Source organism: Polistes canadensis, unplaced genomic scaffold (genome assembly GCF_001313835.1).
Source record: "Polistes canadensis isolate GaletaPanama2010 unplaced genomic scaffold, ASM131383v1 scaffold_101, whole genome shotgun sequence".
Classification (NCBI taxonomy): domain Eukaryota; kingdom Metazoa; phylum Arthropoda; class Insecta; order Hymenoptera; family Vespidae; genus Polistes; species Polistes canadensis.
The window spans coordinates 30,018-51,688 of NW_014569648.1; the positions used below are offsets into that span (position 1 = coordinate 30,018).

The 21,671-nt window shown below is 35.0% G+C and overlaps 1 protein-coding gene across 1 annotated transcript in view; it reads right to left on the bottom strand.

Moving 5' to 3' along the window:
- Window positions 1-21,671, bottom strand: part of LOC106787425 (basigin) — a gene marked incomplete at its 5' end in the record, with an annotated part of 53,854 nt that overhangs the window by 9,151 nt on the left and 23,032 nt on the right. The window contains one exon of the mRNA XM_014749767.1: window positions 16,303-16,437. Coding sequence (XP_014605253.1) covers window positions 16,303-16,437 — 135 coding nt within the window. The remainder of the gene's footprint in view (window positions 1-16,302; window positions 16,438-21,671) is intronic.

Consider the following 21,671-nt stretch of genomic DNA (forward strand, 5'->3'; position numbering starts at 1 on the left):
TATGTATGAGGGAGGGGTTCGAGGCCATGATGAATATTTTATAGGTCGCGTCATTCCATAAACTATCAGCTAGAATCCGTTAAATTTAACTTCCAATTAATGCTCAACGATTTAAATTACACGAGTATATATAATATAATACATATACGCGTATATAAAACATTTGGTATAATAATGATGTAATTCACGATATTTTAGTCCAATCTATTTCTCATTGATACACGGATCTTTAGTAAATTCTCGACAATTTTATTTATCGACAAATGGACCCAACATTGAATTTTATATTCTCTTTCTCTTTCTCTTTCTCTTTCGATGATGATTACAATCACTAAAGTATTCAACGAGTTAGATGTTGATAATTTAATGTCTATACGAAATGAAAGAGAATGGACAGTTAGAAATCTTTGTATGTAGGACAAGCTCGTAATTTCTATGTGAGATAAAACCCATTGAAAGAATCCTTGCTGTAATTCGTTTCGGTATAGAAGTATATATACGCCTACATGTAAAGTACGTATATATATATATTGTAGATACTTCTCTATACTTAAAGGGTACGCGAGGAGTTAACTTGAGCATGAAAGAATAGCCGGTTCAGAGAGAATCCTACGAGCAGAGATTTTCGCGCTTGACGGATCCTGGCAAAAGAGAAGAAAAGCATAGAAAGTGGGTAGGTCGGAAGAGCGCGCATTCTTGCCTGTTAAATGTTCCTTCTTTTGTTTGTTACGTTAGTTAAGGTACCAGCCCTTAAGCCGACTCTAGCGGTTACACACTGCGTTGTAGTTGGACTTTATGAATACCCTGTTTCTGTACCCATGCTTGGTCGACTTTTCTCATTCTCTTTTTTACTTTTCTCTTTTACTTTGATATTATTGGTTGAAACAACAGTACTTGGGGTATAAAAAAAATATGTTAGTACGTGCGACAAATAAAAGTAGTCACTTTTTTAAAGGATTACTTTCAAAAGGACACATACGGAATATCGATGCAACATCTAACGAGAATATCGAGATCCGAGTAACTGTACTTCGTAAGTTGGAAAATTCAACGACAAGAATTTAATATTGGGAGAGAAATACGAGCGTACTCTCGTATAGACTTAATTTTATCAAGCACTAATGGATACACGTGAGTGAGCTTTTTCTAAAAAGCGAGTGGAATATGAAAATTAACGTTCGCGTTACAGATGGATGTGTGTGAGTATATCTATATCTATCTATACTAATTGTAAGTATATATATATATATATATATATGCATATATATATAATATATAAGTACATATATGCAAGGAAACCTACTTTCTTTCATTCTCGTTATGTATATTGCATTGTTAATCTTCTTATGTTAATCTTCTTATATTATTCCTAGTCGTTATGGTAATCTTTAATCATGTATATACTATTCATATATTTTATGTCGCATTTCTATTATAGTATTATATATGTTCTTTTTTTTTTCTCTTTTGTAACAGAAATAGAATATAGATTTACTATTTTAAAATTACAAAATCTGTTAATACACGAAATAACTAGCTAAATCATGAAATAACTATATTGATAAAGTATAAAAGAAGCCAGAATAAAATATTTTATAACTAGGTAATATAAAAATTTACAAGAGAAAAGAAGAGTTGTTAAAGTATGAAATTGAAATTTTATCCGTATATTAAATCTGAAACAATAGCACGACAAATACAATATTGGTTTTCAAAATACAAAAAGGAGTAAAAACGGATAATTACGAGTATTGTTGTAGAAACCAACTTCACATTAAACTTGAAGGTCTTTACTTGATCTGTATGGGGATTGGGGCGAATAAATAAAAACTTTCTCATTTATTTCCGATAGCCAAGGTGGTGTAGTTTTTTTAAGCGTATAATAAAATTATTTTTATATGTTTTCCACCTGATACGCTTAGTTATTTATTGCAAGACTTACAATTAGTATTTTCATTAATAAATTGAATTATACATTTTAACGGATACATACATGTATATATATATATATATAATATTTGAACGCGTAAGTAAAAACGATAAAGAATAGAGAAATAATGTGATGAATTGATGAGAATAGAAAAATATGCGAGATCGACGAGAATGACGATGGTCAAACAAAGGAGGAAATCGTGGTGAAAGAGGAGAACGATTAATTGGCCTCGTCACCGCGTTTTATGCGAACCTTATCTTACTTTAATACGGCAGTAGCGTGAGATGCGCAAAATGGAAAAGGACAAATTACTCTTGACAAATGGAATGAGCTTGCTACTCGGCTATCCTTCTTCTTCTTTTTTTCCCTTTCCTTCCCCATTTCTTTTACTTTTTCTTCTCTTCTAGTTCTACTTCTATTTCTACTTCTACTTCTTCTTTAGATGGTCGTTGAGAAAAAGAGAAATAGAGATAAAGGACTGACGAATAAAACGTTTTCGTGAGTTCTCGACAATAGTCTCTCGATGTGCTCGGTTTATGGCGAGTATTGAACCAATCGCGTACATCCGTATACTACTTTTTTTTCTTTTTTTCTTTTTTTTTATTGTCACCCGATGTAATTAACGTCCTCAAATTCGGGCGTTAATTAAGCGACTTTTAGATTAATTATAATTCATTGCCGCCGACCGTACTACGGTCAAGTATTTAAGCATTGAAAAAAGAAAATAATTAAATATAATACAAATTTCTGGCAACGTAAATAACAAGAATTTCAATGGCTTATTCGAGGAAGAATTGTTGAAGGTTGGTTGATCGGTCAAATTATTTCACCGGGGTTGTTCTTTTTTTTCTTTTCCTACGTATATGAAAAAATCATCTGCCATGAATGAAAAAGCCGAATACAATGACGGGAAAAACGGTAGAGAAAATACGAAATCTCCCGTCCCATGAGAATCCCAATTACGAAGGTCCCCAAAGAGCTTTGCCTTCAGAATCGGCGGCATTGATATATGAGACTCGTCTTGAAAATCGTATGACTGGGTTTTACGAGCCAACCTGACGTTCTTTCTGCGTTACCAAGCGAACAAAAAAAAAAAGAAAAAAAAAAAAAGAAGAAAAGAAGAAAATAACAAGAATATAAAGTAATACGAAAAACCAAACCAAAGGGGAAAAAAAAGAAAAAAAAACAAGATTTTTCCTGAGGGAGGTGCAACGGTGTTTAGAATAGGCCGAGTGGTACGTCAATCGGTGATAGTTTTTCGATTAAAACGAAGAACGATAAATTCGGTAGCTTTCGAAAGGAAATCGAGCCGTCCAATTTCCGAGCGATCGAGTCTCCTCGCTGAGTACAACAGAGTAGTCTCGCTTAAAACGCAAAAGCGGAAGTGAAAAACAGATAGACAGAAAGGACATATATGGGGAGGGGGGGAGAAGGGGGGGGGTAGGGAAACGCGATCGCTGATTCGACCGAAAACATTTTTCGCCGATCGCTTTGCGCACGTTTTTTCTCCCATCGTTCTTTTATTTTTTTTTTTTTAAATATTTTCTTGTATATATAGGTATATATATACATATATACATAAAAACTCGGAGCGAGTTTTGGTCCAAAGATAGATCGAATTACTTGGTAGGTGTACGCAAACAGCAGGTGTTCTTGCGTCAGCGTACACCCTTCCGTATCACTACTACCACTACTATTAACACCATCACCATCACCCTTCTTCCCTCTTGTTGGTTTTCATACGAATTTCCATCGACTCATGCTGCAGAGTTGCGTGTGTCGTTTATCTCTCTCTCTCTCTCTCTCTCTCTCTCACCCTCTCTATGCACCAATGCACCGACGCTCATTCGCTTGCGAGCACATGCCTATATCTAGCGTAAGTTCGCCGAGTTGCACTTGCCTGTTTTGCAAGCTCGAGGGGCTTCCGGATTGAATCTGTATACGAAGCGTTGGCTTTTAACTCTCTCTTTTTCTCCCTCAAACACACGGACATAGGACATATATATGTATATATACAAACAGAAATACACATTTGAAACAAACACACGTACACATCAAATAACGACAAAGACATTCGGACACTCGGCATTCCGAATTAATACACAGTCCAACGGGCTTCCGATATTTTCATCGAAGTTATCAGTTATCGCCGTTTTCGCGTTTATCGCTTCCTACTGTCTCCCCCTGAACTCCCCTTCCCCCTTTCCTCCTTTTCCCCTTTACCCCTTTTTCGTTCCTCCTCTCATTCTACTCTTTTCTAGTTCGCAGGTGGATTCTACTACGCGATCGTAACTCGCGCTATCGATCTCGATCTCGATTTTCATTGACAAAAAAAAAAAAGAATACTTGCTGGGATTAATCGGACGATCCAGGATAAACCCGAGTACCGGAGTTACGAGGAAAGCTCATATACGGATGCCGAAGTTTAAATAGCGACTGAGAATCGTTGATAGCACGAATTTAGTGTAAATATCAAGGCTCGTATTGCGTCACTGATCGAAAATTTAACCACTCTATCTGTCTATCTTTCTTTTTTTCTTTCTTTTTTTTGAAGTGAAACTTCTTTTTTGTTTTTTTTTTTAATTTTTTTTTTATCTTCTAATGTGATCGGCGGAATAATATATTTATTATTTATTTTTATATATATATATGGGTAGTTTAATCTTGGAAGAAATGTGTTTTTTATAAGAATTTTAAAAATACGTTCTCTTGTTATATATTATAATATAATAATTTGTAATAGAGAGAAAAGAAAGAAAGAAAGAAAGAAAGAGGGGTAGAGAGGGAAAGAGAAAGGAAGAGAGATAGAAAGAGGGAGAGAGAGAGAGAGAGAGAGAGAGAGAATTCGAGTCGTTGCCTGCAGTCGTATTCTAATGAATTGTTTCACTGTAGAAATTTACAGAAGAGCTTGGCGGTTAGCCTCGAGGTTAGTTCTCGTTCCTTTGGATGCTATCCAAGGTGAAAGGAGATGAAGATATAGAGAGACACATGGGAAGACTTACAGAGCTGCGTATTTGTAATCTCAAATCTCGTGCGGCTTTTACATGTTAAATCAAACAAAGGAAAATGATCAGGAACATTTCACGAAGTGCCTGTCTTCTATCCCGTATAGTGTACAAAGGATGATGATATCTTGTTAAAGGATCGTTAATCGATATCTTCCTTCATTGATTCTACGATCAATTTCGTGGAGTTACCTCGTATAAGGAAGGAGAATTAATTTCAAGGTTTGTAGTACTTCTAATGCTGGAACAATGCATGAACTTCTTGCGAGTAGGAGTAGGTTCTTGTTTCTCTTGGTCGTGGTAAAAGTCGACGCGAGAACGACATTGTGCAGTCCCACGTGTACGCCGTTTCGGTAATTAGTGAGAGAGCATTACCCTAACAGTAGTAGTACATAACCCTTAAACAGTCCTCTAACTAAAAGTTACTATTATTAAGGGAATGCAGTTGGCAGCTTTAAAGCTTCTTCCTTTTGAAAATGGCCCGCGGATAAAGCAACGGGAACGGGGGAAATTAGATTTTTTTGTTGTTGTTTTTTTTTTGTTTCCTTTCCATTTCCTTTCTCTATTTCTAATCTCGTTTAAAGATATTTCTTCTTTTTCTTTCCCTTTTATATCCTTCTGTTAAGTAAGATACGGTAAATCATTCTCTCGAAAATTCACGCTAAAGTAAAATCAATAAAAAGGGGAAACCTATCGAGGGTTCTAGAGAGGATAAGTTTTCTCGAGAGTAAAATCTTGCCTCCAAATGGATACAAGTCTACTCGAGCTACCTCCTAATGTTTACCTTAGTGAATAACCACGAAGAAAAATCAATCAGTACTATGGTTCTCTATTTTGTTTACTCGATTAATTTTCCCCCTTTTTTTATTTTTTCCTCTTATAAGTGAAATAAAGTTACAATATATATAAGGTTAGTCAGAGTTAAAATACATTTGTTGTTGTCCTATCCTAAATTGAAGAAAATGATAGGGAATGAAAGGGGGAGATCTTCTTCCTTGATCGGAGCAAACTATAACTCGAGCGAAAAGTCAAATTAGAGTAGCGAATGGAGATTAGGAAGAATCTATAGAGATAGTTCGTAATAAGGGCGTAAGGAAACGACGAAGCAAGCCGGATTATAACAGACGTGGGTGTGGATAGCGGTATAGTGCAATATAGTGATGGTAGTGGCGATGGTAGTGGTGATAGTGGTGGTGTAGTATCGTGTGCCAAACTGTCCCTCAAGTTTTGCTACGTCCGAAAGGAAATTCGATCTCGTATACCGCCGTGTCCCTATCCCTTTTCTCGTGTGTCTTGGTAGACTACCGTAACTGTCGCGACATCCACTTAACTGGATTTCCGCTCGCTGAGTTTAGCGAAGATTAGCAATTCGACGCCCGATAAGGAGGGTAGGTATCCTCTTCGTCTTGGTGGTTCTCGACGTCTCTCTCAACCCCTATCCCTCTTTCTCTTTCTCTCTTCTTCTACTTCTACTTCTCTCTCTTCCTCTACCCTTTTTTTGTTGGTATGCATCTCACTCTTCTCCGAGTCCTTTTACCCCAATGGAATTGGAGGGTAAGGGTAGTCCTGAGCGTGGATCGTTGTACCACGTTTCATCGGCGCTATGAAACGTACGCGGTACAGTGGAAACGCGTAACAAAGCGAATCTAGAAAGTTCGCATTTATGAATGGGCTTTTATGTCGTGAGTTTTACGTCGACTCGATCGGAAAACTTTCACGGTAGATTCTTCCTCTCTCTCTCTCTCTCTCTCTCTTTTGATTTCTGTCCTTTTTTTGTTGTTGTAATTTTAGAAAGTATGTCCCGGTTTTCATTCTCTCTTCACTATTGTGCACGTACAAGCGTTATTACTATTGCAACTATATAGTGTTGTTTCCTTTGAGCAAATTGAAAAAACGATAAGGATGATATCAATAGTATAGAAAAATACATTCCACAGAGTTTCGTTTTCAATAAAAGAAAATACAATCGAACGAATCATCATCCGTGAAATTTTATATTTATCGGTGCAATAAAAAATAATATATATATATTAACATATTCTATTTTCTTGTATCTTTTTTTTTGGTTTGTTTTTTTTTATTCAAATAACCGATATCGCTCTTATAGTCGGTTAAAGGAATCACGGTAAATGATTGCGTCGACGATGGAATTAAAGGTGAGATAAGAAAGGATATAAACTCTACATTTTATCTGAGAAGAAGAAGCTCGAACTCCTATCGTCGAATCCTGGTGCTTTTGAGACACTCTATATTTATCGTTCAATAAGAACCTATATAGATAGCCAATGGCAATCCCGTGGATTCGGGGTAAATGGCGCAAATGGAAATTTATGATCGTTCTTCGCGAGAAATCGTTCTTTTCCTGGGGGCGAGAGAGAAGACGTATAAAAACTTTGTCATCGTTCCTCGAACGAAACTAAGCGTACTCCTAGCGGATTCCAAACGCTAGCCGCGAGCCGAAGCAGCTTTTTTACACTCCTGCGTTTTACCCTCGTAAATTTCTACAGAGAAATATATAGAAGAGAAATAGAGAAAGAAAGAGAGAGAGAGAGAGAAAGAAAGAAAAAAGAAGTTTCCAGGAATAACTCATTCGTATTCGGGGTAGAATTCTAAAGGGCAAAAGTTTCGTCGTCCATTCGAGTTAAAATTCCGCATTAAGCTTACCTCGAATGATCATTATTACACATTTAGTTAGATAGAGAATGGTGGGTACAGAGAAGGAAAGAGAGAGATATATATAGAGAGAGAGAGCCATGCACGAAGTGCGTCATTAATTATGGCGTTATTGTATCTCGCGGTTAACGTAATGTCCACGTTCGTTGAAAATGTTCACTCGATGATTGAACAACTGATATAAAACAATTTTATCTTGTTTTATTTTGCTTTTTTTCTTTTTTTATCGATTAATCGGAACTTTGGAAAATGGACTTTTTAAAGGATAAAATATTTTGACGGGAGAGCTCTATTTTCGTATTTTTCAAAATCAATTTCCCCAAGACGAACGATCGTTAGAAGTTACATCATCGCGAAATTCTAGCGAAAACTAGCTTTTGCCTGAGAACGAATTCCAATAGCAATCCCGTTCTCTCTCGCGAGATTCGAAACGATCCTCGATACGACTCGAAGGAGTCGTATACGGAGATACTTTTTCGATTTTACTTACGGTAATGTCATCGATCGAGAATAACGATCTTGTGCTATCCCAACGCCTGCGGATTCTGAGACTCCTAGTTTACTAGATAAAAGCCGAAATGCGAAAATAGTTCGATCAAACTTTTCGAAACAAAGAGTCGAAGTCCTATCGCGAGATCTCGTTTTCAACATTTCTTGTTATCGTTCTTTCGAATTACATGAATTCCGTTAGTTTCTTCTTCTTCTACTTCTACCATTGCTTTCTCACTTCCACTTTTCAACATTAAACAAAAAGTAACTTATAATACCTAGTTGAACGTTGATACCAATCCCATTTTTAAGCAAATCTTGCCGATTTCTCGAAGTGTAGAAAATCGTATGGCGCAATGTGTCGAGAATTTCGAAAAAAGGGAGTTATCGATATGCCTGATTTCCATCACCGTCTACTTTCCTTCCTATGGCCGATTGAGTTTGATTTACGTTCTACATCGTTGCTCGAGACCCTTTTTTCGTATATGAAGTAGGACGCTTATAGGACGTATCAAAAATAATATTCGTTCGTCAGGTCGCACAATAACTGGTACCGAGTTTATGGGAATTTTACGTTGTAGCAGGTGCGTCACGTAAATTTTGTCTAGCTAATAAAATTCCTATACGATGGACTTTAACTGTATGTATTTGTTCCTTCTTTTATTCTTTCTTTATCTTTATTTCTTTTTTTTTTTCTTCTTCTTCCTTTCTTATTTTTATTTTTTTTTCAAAAAATTCAGCAATACCAAAGAGAAAATTTCAATTTTCCAAAACAGAAGATATTGAGAAAAGATTTACGCTAGACCGAGCGAGACGTCTTCGAATGAAACTATAATAATAAACTATTGTCGAAACGTTCGAGTAATCCGATGAGAGAAGAAGTGCGTCGGTCATGCGTTAAAACCCGGCTTTACTCCCTTTGCTCGGTAGTCAAGACGACAACGAGAAAGAGGATGGATTCACAATTTCTTCGTTTCCGTTTGTTGGGACAGAAGACCGATTGAAAGCCGTGAGTCGTCTTCGTTCTTATAGTCCTCGTATTCGTCCTTGTATTTCTACTCTTATTCGTCCTCCTCGTATTCGTTCTCGTAGTTGTAGTCGTTTTCCTCCTCGTCGTCGTCGTAGTCTTTTTCTTCCTCGTCTAGCAGATTAGTCCTCCTCACTCCTAACGGTCATTCTTTCTTCGGATTATTAGAAAAGAAAAGGAATTTATCTCCTACTTCGTCGATTTGTTCGATTTTTCTTCGGACCATCCATCGTTCGTGAAGTAAGCTTAGGGGTAGTTCCATCGACGATGGAAGAGAATGGTTGAGAAGGTTGAGAGGGTTACGAGAGGAATCTTTCAGAGAGAGAGAGGGAGGAAGGGTAAGTTCATATCGGAGACTTTCTGTCGCCAGGGCTGACTTAGTCGAAAGTTCAAACGCTATCTCGGCTTTAAAGCTGCTCCTAGTATTCCTGACTCGAGGATCTGCTTTCTGAAAAACGAACGGTTGTGTCTTTGTGTGCATGGACTCTATAAGACTTATGAAAAACGAGCATTACTTTTTGAGTAGTAGCCGAATATCATGATCCTTCTTGGAAGACAACATCAACTTTACCATACCTATCTCTCATAATATTTCAAAGATCTTTTTCTCGAAAGATAATGCAACATGGATCCTAGTGAAGTTGAATTTTTACTAAACCCTGATAGATATCTTTCTTCATTTTTTCGAATAGATTTATAAAAAGGAACAAACGAAGTTAATGTAATTTTTGCATTTTTTGTTGTTGTTATTTCCATAATTTAATCGATCTATTTATGTTAATCCCATATATATGTATATATGGTGGAAATTTGACTAATTTATGCATATTTCCCTTAGGAGAGAAAGATTTGACAGGCTTGTACTCTTATTTGTGATTAACTTAAATACCGGCTTTTCTTCATTGCAAAATTTTTAAGTAACATCTCTCAAATGATAACGCAAAAGCACGACAGTTGAGGATGTAAGCTTCGCTAATTTGAAATTTTAATCACATAATTTAGAATCAATTAGAAAGTTCGACATTGCCTCGAGGGAGTTCACAGTTTGCTCGCTTCGAAGAAACGATTAAAGTGATTATTATTAAAAGATCATCTTCCTTCTTGTCATCGTCGATGTTATTCTCAAAGCTAAGCCTTTTTTTTTTTTTCCTTTTTAATTTTCAAAGAGAAATGAAATTCGTGGTTAAACTACTTTTTGTTCTTTGAAACTTAAGAAAAAACTCGAAGGCTACTTTGTACACCTTGGGTCATTAATGGCTTCGTTGGTACTTCTTCCATTTGACCGAGTTTCTCATTCCATCAGTCATACCTTATCTCTTTTCGCTTATCATTCTTTGACAGCTGTATGTGTGAAGATGTGACAAGCGAATGATATTTATCTAGAAGTAAGCAACAAACTAATAATGTCAGTTTTTACAGTCGTTAAATGCGTTTATAAATTATTAAAATAATCTGTTAAAACGGACGACTGATTCTTCATTTATATAGATATTAAATATTCGTTATTTGAAAATATTATTAAATAATAAACAATTATTTGGTTATTTTCAACGATTAAAAGTTTTAATTACTTGTTTAACAAAACAATAACGATTAAAGTGAATTGTTATTATTTAGTTTAGTTAATACAACTTATTAATGATATATGTAATAATATAAAAACATTACTAAAACATGTTGATACAGATAACAGTGAAACAACGTAAGATAAAGAAAGAGAAATTAGGAACTGCACGGAGAAGGAATTAATGGCCTCGAATGTATATACGTCTATCTACTTTATTTATAAGGATTAAGAATAGCTCGTATTTGTAAATGGTACATGTTGCCAGCGTTAGAGAAAATTTGTTGTAAGTTGTACTTCTTTCTCGTGCGAACGAGGCCAACCGGTCGATATTATTAACGAGAAAAACGGGCAACCTTTCTTTCTCTCTTTATCTCTTTTTCATGAAAACGCAATGGCAACTAGACGAGCTTTTGCTGCTGCTGCTGCTGCTGCACCGCATCGTGTAATGAGAATTTTGTTGAAAGTTTAATTGGGTCTATCATAATTTTGTACGACGCGATCAAATCGCGGTTTAATCAAGCTGCGGTTCATTACTGCGAAACTCATGCACCGCATTCGTCTTACCGAATTTACTTCCTCTTCTATAACTTGTTGCCCGAATTCCCCAACGCCAAAAAGCTTTTTATCCTCCATAAATTTCATTTTCCTATCGTCAATATTCTTTATCTCTTGCTTTTTATCCACCTACGTACCGTGAATCATACTTTTCTTTTTTTATACCTACAGCTCTGGTCTCGCTTAAAGTTTAATAAACGGAGAAGACAAGTTCCCTTGCTCTTCGGCGTTTTTTTTTATCATTGTTATTATGACGTTTTACAATCTATGAAAAATGTTTAATTTATGGAGAGTGTATTCTTTCATCGTTTTCAAATAAACAGATATTTATAAGCATATGTTTCTTGAAATTGATTGTTGACTTTAATGAAATTAAAAGGATTTACTTTTCGTTACAAAGAAAATTTACATTTTTTATATTACGTTCTACGATCTTGAAAATTGTTCTCCGATAAGAGGCAAAAGAGTCCTATCGTTTGTTGAAACGATCGACACGGTACGTAAGTAGCGATTAGGGTATTCATTGTCAGACTTAAAAGAGACTCTAGTGATTTTAGCAATGGGCATATTGAATTTGAGCTTGAGCGGTTGGATATTAAAAGGTAGGCTTTGTCGGAAGTACATTTTCTAACGACGTTAGAGAGTCGTTATCAGTTTCAGTTATAGAAGAAGGAGAATGGTCTCGGACACGAGTACTATTACTTTCGACATTGACGAACGTTTCGCGTTGTTCAGTCTCTTTTCTCCTCTTCCACGCTTTTTTTTCTCTTTTTTTCTTTCCTTCCGCCCGTTCCTATTAATCTGCCAAGCACTCGTGTATTTAAAGCGAAACTCGTTTAACGAATTTACGAGAAAAATTATTTTCTTGAACGGTCAGACAATTCCTCGAGGCCAAGGAAGAATTTTCTGCATCTGAATTTTCAATTAGGATTCGGTTGAACGTAACTTCTTTTGACCGATAAAATTCCTCAACGGGCGATTATATTCTATTGGATGGATGGTGGTGTATCTAGTGTTTTCTTTTCCTTTCTCTCTTTCTCTCTCCCTCTCTCTAGAGACATGAATGTTTTGTTCTATATCTCTTTCTTGCGTTTAACAATGCAAGAACACTCCGATTGTTTCACTCAAATTAGTTGAAGATTAATTTATTAATGTTGTTGACCTTACGTATATTTATTGTTTTTGTTAGATTGAAGGAAATACTTACTCGTTGCGTATTTCAAGCTTCAAAGTATTAAACTCTCGGATTGCTTGACGCGAGAAAATCCAACGAAACGTAGATAAAGCGAAAAACTCGAGCTAAAGGATTAAGAGCTTACCGTTTTGCGACACTTTTCTCAGTTGACGACAACTACGACGATGACGGAAGACCTGAAGTATTTATTTTTTCTTTCTAAATGAAATTTCATATCGATTTATTAATAATTTATATAACATCTATATCGACACTAACGCATTTTTGGTCAATAAACGAATATATTTTTCATACGATATTTTTATAATTATGAAATGAAAGATGGAAAAATAATGGAACACTTTAATCATTTCTTTTTTTTTTTCATATAACTGCACTTTCAACGTCCGTTCGTTTAATTAAATAGCTTTTTTCCTGTACCTCCTCTCGGCAATAAAGTATAGATTTGAAGGTATTTATGGTTGGGAGAGGAAATTAGAGCTATCGTTTCGTACCACGAGCATCAATTGTTTCGAATAAATTGCAAAATTGATAAGCGACTCTCTCCGGCACGTTCGTACCAAACATTTATCAGCAACCCTTTGTTTTTATATCATACTTGGGTTCAAAACATTTCTATCTTTTTTCGTAACTCAAAATTTCGAAAGAACGTTAACACGTTAACCGAAATTTAATGCATACTATATTATCGACATAACGTAGACATATATTTCTATATAAATATATCTCAATTAAATTTGTATGTGAAGGGTTAACATCAAACGACTGTACTTCGTATCCCCGTATAAATCGTTTGGATAACGAATCGTCCATGGTTCGTTCTTCGCGTTTATGCGGCCATCAGAGCGTACAGAATTTCCGTATGCGGTAGTAGATTACTGGCATTTTCGAAAATGCATTCACCGCGCCAAATTTTCGCGGTTTAAGCTCCGAGGGAGAGATAGCATAAGCTCGGCCGTTCACATCGATTGTTCCTCGGCCCTCCTTCTCGTCCCTTGGGATTCTCCATTGTATATGCAAATTCTACGCTACGTCGGAATCGCCGTTATAAAGTCTTGCGCGCGTGAAATTAAATGAAGAATTTTCGTTTGTTTGTAATAGTATAGTTTTTCATGCATCACACATATATAAATATATACATATACATATATTATATAACTATTCAATTTTCAACTCAATCAAATTGTTATTAATAATTATACAAACGTATATCTTTATATTATATAACTAAATCAAAATAAAAATAAAAATAAAAATGAACGAAAGCTTTTGCCGTAACTATCTAGGAAACTCATTAAATTTCCAAGAAGAAATTAAATATTACACTGGAGATTCGATAAAATTGTTCGAGAGTTGGTTATTCCGATACGATCGCTCGGTTAAAACTCCGCTCACCAACTTATCTTTACAAACGATCGAAACGTTCGCCGAACGGCTATGCACGTTTTGTCGTATTATCCTTAAAATTGTACGGTTGCGTTGGGTATCAAGCGAGGTCTTCCAGAAGAATATAAGCGTACCCGGTATGCCAAGCGAAACTAAAAGGCTTGAACTTCCTCGAGAAACTAGGATTGCAGAGAGAACGTTTAAGTACAAGAGAGAGAGAGAGAGAGAGGGAGAGATAGATTGTTAGATATACAGATAAAAAAAAGATAAAAAGAGAAAGAGTGAGAGAGAGAGAGAGAGAGTCAATTTCTTAGCTTGTATAGCAAAGTAGAAGCTTTACTACCAACCAAAAAAACTCTGCCCATCCAGTATTTTATTACTTAGATCGTTTTTATTTCACCCCTATTCGCGACAGACATCACCCTCTTTTTTCGAGTCACTCTAATTCTTATACAATATAACCCTCTTTCTTCCCTCTTTCTCACTTACTTTTTCATCCCTTTTAAATCATTTCCTATAGGATAAAAAATTCATATTAAAATGCTTTTATTTCATTTCAGTGTGTTCATCGAGCCCTTTCGTTATTATATTGCGATTCGTTTAATTTTACTACTGAGATAGTAATAACAAATTATATAAATTTAATAGAACGGTTTTAAATAGTTATATGTATATATATACATTATATGTAACGCAAAACGGTTCTATTAAATATATATATACATACGTAAAATGGAGTTTCAGATACGGAGAGAGAGAGAGAGAGAGGGGTTGAAATGAGGGAGTAGGGAGTAGGGAGAGGGAGGAAGCAGAGTAGGAAATGCGTTCACAATAAAAGGCAACGCTTTATTCGTTCTCATTTGCCGGCTGGTGCATGTAGCGACATCGTTTTAATGCTACCATAGACTTCCTCACTCTCTCTCCCTCTCTCTCCTTTTTTTTTCTTGTGTTTTTTTTTTTTTCGTTTCCAGACGACGGAGTTTATCCGAGTAGTATTTTTTTTTTGTCTCCTATGGTGTACTTATACGAAACTCGTATTTATATACATATATACGTGTGTTTATTCGATACCAATGTTGATACCTTTACCCCACAAAGTATGTTGAACTATTAATACGTGCGCATGTAATTAAGCGTACGTTCGTTTACGAGAGAAAGATAGAAATAGATGGACAAGAGGAAAATAGTGAGATGGTTAAAGGAGGGTAAGAGGGAGGGAGGGAGCCTTAAAAGGAGAAATCATAAAAGTGTGTTGTTATAAATATTAGAGTAAGTATTCGTACCTTGTGTATATTTGCTTCATACGATATAGAACACACATACACACACACACATATATATACGGATAAATAGTTATGTATATTTAAATACGAACATTACATTTACTTACAAACGTATGTATATATATGCATAGAACGAATATGTTGGAGGACACACAAGCGTGATCAATTTTCGCTACACCGTGCAGTGACACTTTTAATTTATCAGTTTAATTAACGTTATCTACGGGCACTCGTCAATTTACAACAGAATCAGCGTCATCGAAATTCACGGTCCTTTTATTCTCCCTGTATTTTCTCTCACACCCGCGGATATCGATGCTCGGAATAAAGTTCGGAAACGAGGAAAAAAACGGATCTCGACGCAGATATTAAAAACAACGTCGGAGTTATTAACCGCGCGATACCCTTTTTTTCCTCTTCCCCCTCTTCCTCCTAATCTTTCACTCTAGATTCGTTGAAATTTTTCTCGTTTTCGTTCGATGTCTCTTCGTATTTTAACGAGTCCAACGTATGATATATATATATATTATATGAATATATTACTATATTCGATTAGATTTGGGTTTCTAAATTAAAAAAAAAAAAAACATCAACAAAAAATCAATGTCGAAACGCAAAATATGTTAAGATTGATAACCAAGCTAACATAAAGATCCTTATTCTCTCGATATTTTTTTCTAGTGTAATCAAAACGATTAGCGAAACTTTTAAACTATTCAGCCTTGTCGAATGATCGATAAGATTTAATCGTGTCGGTCATTATTATTAACACAGTGCACACACGGACGAAAGGGGAATTTGAAAGCACGACTACTATGTACGTTTATTTTCGCGAACAAATAAAATCGCAACAATGTGTGAGAATCGTTCTAGTCGTATTCTAATCTCGTGTGCAAACAGCTTAATATTCTCGAGGGGATTAAATGCACGATGAATGAAATGGCCGGTAATTAGTAACAAGCTGCGGTGAGCGTGTTTGCTTGTTAATCGTTGTTACGAATATTAAAGAATCATGGTTGGTATACTTATGTGTATCTAGTTTATATTATAAGTTTGAAAGTAAGAAGATGGTTATGAAAAAGAGATGGAGAAAGAGAGAAGAAAAAGAAAAAAGGAAGGTTAGTCTTAATCTAATTGTACACTCAAGCTCGAATATACGATCAAAGGAAGAGTTTGATGATAATCTTACCTTTTCTATTATGCATACGAGATTTATGATAGACCCCACGTCGACATGATGCTCACCGCTCCCTAATATAAATGCCTCTGGTATCACTATGTTTAGATTGACGAAGTGTGACAGTATCCCTGTATTCCTCGAGACCTGAAACACATAAATATAGAAACTCGTTAATCATTGAAGAACAGATAACTACATTATCTTTGTAACCCTCGATCGTCTCATACTCGATCGGTAGGCACTTCTCTCATCTTCCTACGTTCGTGACCTCATTAACTCGGCTTCTGAAGTTTTAATAACTTATACCTTGTTTGTCTCAGAAATTTAGGATTGTTAGAAGCGACGATCTATTTCACGCCGATTAGAGGAAAACGAACGATATATCATTTGGAAGTTAGCGTAGATTTATGTATCAACTTTCGTAAAAGGGTCGATCTTATCTGTTCCCATCTCGCTTTCTCTTCCACGGTTAAGGCAGAAAATTTTCTACGAATAATGTGGCCTGTGTGATATTAACGACCACGGTAATATCGTTTGCAACCCAGACGCGCGTAAATTTCATATTTATATCATAAAAATGCATATTACTTTAAAGATTAAGGAGCGTTGAAAGGTGGTGCCTCCGGTTATCGGTGTAATATATCCGCGATAAATGTTATTCCACGAGCAAAAAGAGATAAGAAATAAAAGAAAGGAAAGCTAAAGAAGTAAGGGAACATAAAAGTAGAGGCGGTTTCACATTTTTTTGAAGAAGAAGAAGAAGCTACAACAATCTCGGATGAAAGGTCTTTAGCATGCATATACATTTAATGCGGAGTTAGTTTCTTAAAGCGTATATCTAAATATAATATGATATGTATATACTTTAAGACTCTATTTTTACTTTGAACGAATTGTTTTCTTATTTTACACGCTTATGATGTTATTGCTTACGTCCTAACTTTATTATCTACCTAATTATGCACGAAACTTTAACGTATATATCGCGTATCTATTTACATAGAACAGGAACAAAATTTGATCGTACATTTCTCTAATTAAAGTTGAATAAACTTCTTGTAATTAGGATCGTTAGGTCAAATTAAATAAGACTTTTTAACTTTTTTCATTTAATATAAGTTTAAATTTTCAGTTATATCCACACTCGATATATCCTATATAATTTTTGTATAATGAACAAACGATACTAAAGGAAGTTCCTCGCGGGACAATAGTTTGAAAGCTATTGCCGTATAAAAAAGCATTAGAAGTTCGAAAAGTGTATCGTCAGGGTAGTAAGAGAACATGCGGTGGGGAAGAAAATGATAGCGAATATCGCAAACTTTGTTGACTTACGGTGTCTTCTCCTTCAGATTCACTCTCGTACTAAAGTGAAAACAACCGAAGGATAAATACATGAAAGAGAGAGAGAGAGAAAGAGAGAGAGAGAGAGAGAGAGAGAGAGAGAGAGAGATCCCATGATGCCATTTTTCGAAACTACTAAAACAAGCGGTTACTTAAGAAGCATGCAACATAACGCAGTTACGAAACGTTTCGTAATTTATTTTTCTTTCTCTTTCTATTACTCTTTATCTTTCTCTTTATTTTCCTATTTTTCTGTTCTCCTCCCGTTGTTTTATTTTTGTCTTTTCTTGTAATTTTTTTTCCTATCCTTGTGTTTCTTTTCTCGTCTCTTTTTATTTTTTCATTTGTCATCCCTTGCGGTCGTGTTCGTCGTCGTGAAAACGTCAGAAAGAACTTGCTCACCAACCAACTTGCCACGGTCGCTGAGCGTAATCTCGTTAATCATACGGACTGTTTCGTACGTGCGTGATAATTTAGCTCCGAGGTAGATCGCCGCGGTTAAATGGTCGTCACGTCGACGTGAGAAAGAAAGGAAGAAAGAAAGAAAAAACAAAAAAAAAAGAAAACCTAATTATCGACCCGAAGTCTTGTTTGTGTTACTTAAATATACAGGGTATATCCTAATGGATGGTACAACCGAGTGGGAGATGATTTTTACATGTTAAAATAAGTCGAAACAAAAAAAAATGGAATCATATATATATTTTCTCTTTTAGAGATCTTATTTTCGAGAAAATCCTATTAAAATATATTACGGAGTATGCTTGTACTGGAATTATCTTCAAATTTCAATGGCTAATAATTAATTCAAAATATCTGAATGGGGTGACGATTCGAATTATTACTGTTGCTTGTCGCAGTTAGACCGATAGAAACAGACTAAACGTAAAAGAATTAAATCGAAGGTAAAAACACAAACATTACCAAGGAAAATGAATAAGAAAATTTAATGTAATCGATAAATAATTAGAAAGAAAAAGTGTATTATTCTTTTTTTAAAATTTATTTGTACATGTTGGGTCACTTTCTTCCCCTCTTTCCCTTCCAGCCCTCCTGGTTCGGCTGCAACATCCATTTGGATATATACACTTATGTATATGCATATATTTATTATACATAGATATAGATTTATACGTGCGCAACTAACATATATATATATATATACTTAGATTCGACCAATCAAATTGTTCCTTAGATCGGGCTTAAGCGCAACTATTCGCGTTTTGGTTAAACTTTCTCGTCTCACATCGGTGTTCACTAAACGTATGTGAGTAAATTGCACCATCTCGAACAAGGCACGTAGCAGACGTAGGCAAGCTGGGGTATTGCCTCGAAGCGGTTTAACCCAAAGTGCGGCCTATTAGAATAGATTGAACTTTGAATACTCCACCGTAGAGTTCAAAGGCCTTCCGGTTAACTCGTCTTAATTCTTGCATTTTTAAATATATTTTTTTATGAGGTTTCTTTTTTTTGTTGAAAAAAAAACCTTTATCGAGAACTCGGTCGAATGAAATTTGTTTCCTTCTTAATTTCTTGTTTTTTTTTCTTTTACTTTATTTTTCTTTCTTGCGAAAGAAATTGTTGTCCAAATGCGAATTGGAATAATGATATTCCAAATCATGTTATATTTTATCTATACTTTCACGTATTTAAATAATTATACGTTTGAGATAGATCGTGGAAAAAGAAGTTGTTACCAGCCAATTGAATAGAAATTAAATTTTCGAAAAATTATTTTCTAATATAAAATCTCAGCAAGCAATACTTTTCTTTTGATGAAATTTGTTCGTACTTTATTCCATTTTATATAACTCTCGTTCACAGATCTCAATTAGACCAATGTATGTTAATTTTGTATTCAACATAGCATAACTATCGCGAGTTCTCTCGGAGTAAAATGAATTTAACTCATGAAAATATACGTGAAAGTCGGTTAACGTGTTGGCAACTAGGTACATTGCAGTCCTAGAAAGTCCAAAAGTTGGCGCATCCCTTAAGGGGAACGTTAGATTTTGATATCCGCGTACCTGCAGAATTGAAATAAGAGTTTTTGCGTATATTAACATTGTGTTAAAGTTTTTACTTTGCTTTATTAAATGCAATGATTTAAATCTTTCTCTTGTGGCAATCGTAATATTAAATATATATCTATGGTTTTACGACATTTTTATATTTTTTATTTAAAAAGAATTGGAAAAAAGACGAGTTGCGTGTAAGAAGAAAAAAAGAAAAAGAAAATAGTTTGAAGCCGACCGAAGGACATCTGGATCGTGCTAATCTCAAATATATATAATATAAATATGTATATATACTATATTCATATATATGCCATGTTAAAGTTAAAAATGATGACTAATTGAGAGTTCTGAAGAGGTCATGGCAAAGTTGCCCATTTTAACTTCAATTACTCGCTCCTTCTTTGCGTTAGGTGTTCCCCTCTTTTGTGAATACCATTCCATACAGAGCAATTCGTTATTCGGAGAAACGTCTAGAGATAACATAACTATTTGAACGATCGAGAAATCCTTGGCATACCTTAATCTCGATAAGCCTTTGAATAATCACTTTTAAATTTCTTCAGGTCTATCTCTCGTTAGTTCTTTTTGCAGGTTCGTTTGCGCAACGTTTTCATTCGATTAATCTCATATCTATCACGAACGTTTAACTCGTCACTTAAAATGATTCTACGTTTAACAAAAAAAAAAGTGATTAATTAAAATAGGTATTATATTATTTATATATTTCGTTTCGGTTATATCGATAACTCGACACTAAACAAAATAATATACATTTTTATATATATATATATTTGAATAGAGAAATAAAATAATAAAAAGTTTGATGTTGTTTCGTTAACGTTGAAAACTCGTTCGTTTAAATGCAAAACATTTTCGAGATAATTTATTCGATTTACGAGCCAAGCGAAATCGAAGCAATTTACGATTCTTATGAGGCGAACGATCGTCAACGAGTCTAATAATTTTCCCGGCAATTCCGTGCTGCATTAATACCCGTTCGCGTACATATTCATCGTCTTCGCGTGAGATCGATTATTTTACAGAACGATTCACGCTACCTCGTCTTTGAGGAATATAAAGTATAGAAACGAGCTATCGAAAATCTTGCCTCGTGAATTTTAGATGTTGTTCCTTTTATTATTTAGTTCGTTCCATCTGTAATTAGTTTTATTTTTAAACTAAACTTTCATTTTCTTCGATATAAATGATATAAATTTATCAAATGACAAATTACTAAAACGTGCAAATATTAACGTTATGCTCCGTTAAACGTTACGATTTTTATAAATTCATTTATTTTAAAATACTCAATTTATAATTATTTTTCATTCGCTTACGGTTCTTTTCTTTTTTCTTTTTTTTTTTCCCCATTTGTTTTCTTAGTTATTCTCGAGTTAATCCAAGAGAATGCGTTTAATCGAAAACGTGGTTTTAACATCTGCACCTGCTGTTTTATTCAATGTTACGTCGAGAGGTGACATACGCGTTTCTATCCCCGTGATAACTTTTAACTCCAACGCGTCGGCCCCTTTTCACAAAGTTTTGTTTAATCCCGAGAATCGTGTGACTATTTGGAATTGAAATTTTACCCAAATATGCTTGAAGTTGTATAATTACATGACCACCAGTGTAAATAAGTCCTGTTATAGTTCTCTGCAAATAAACGAATGTAAAGTCTCAAATATCCGTTCGTTTTTATTGTTCCATTGTTTCCTGTGCATTAATTTCATTATTTTAAAATTTATAGACGGCATGCACTTGTGTATATTTATGTATATTGATAATATCTACGTATATATGTACATAAATATAAAACATATCTACCGTTAGCACCCTTATCCGATCGCATCATATTTGTGCCGACGCGTCCAATCAGAACGCGCGCGTTCTCACCGATGAACCATAATACTTTTGTTGGATGACGCTTCCCACACTTTGATAGGAAGCATAAAAGCGATGCTTTTCGTTTTCCTCGCAAACGAGCCTTTCCATTTGGTTTAGTGTAATCTGATTTCT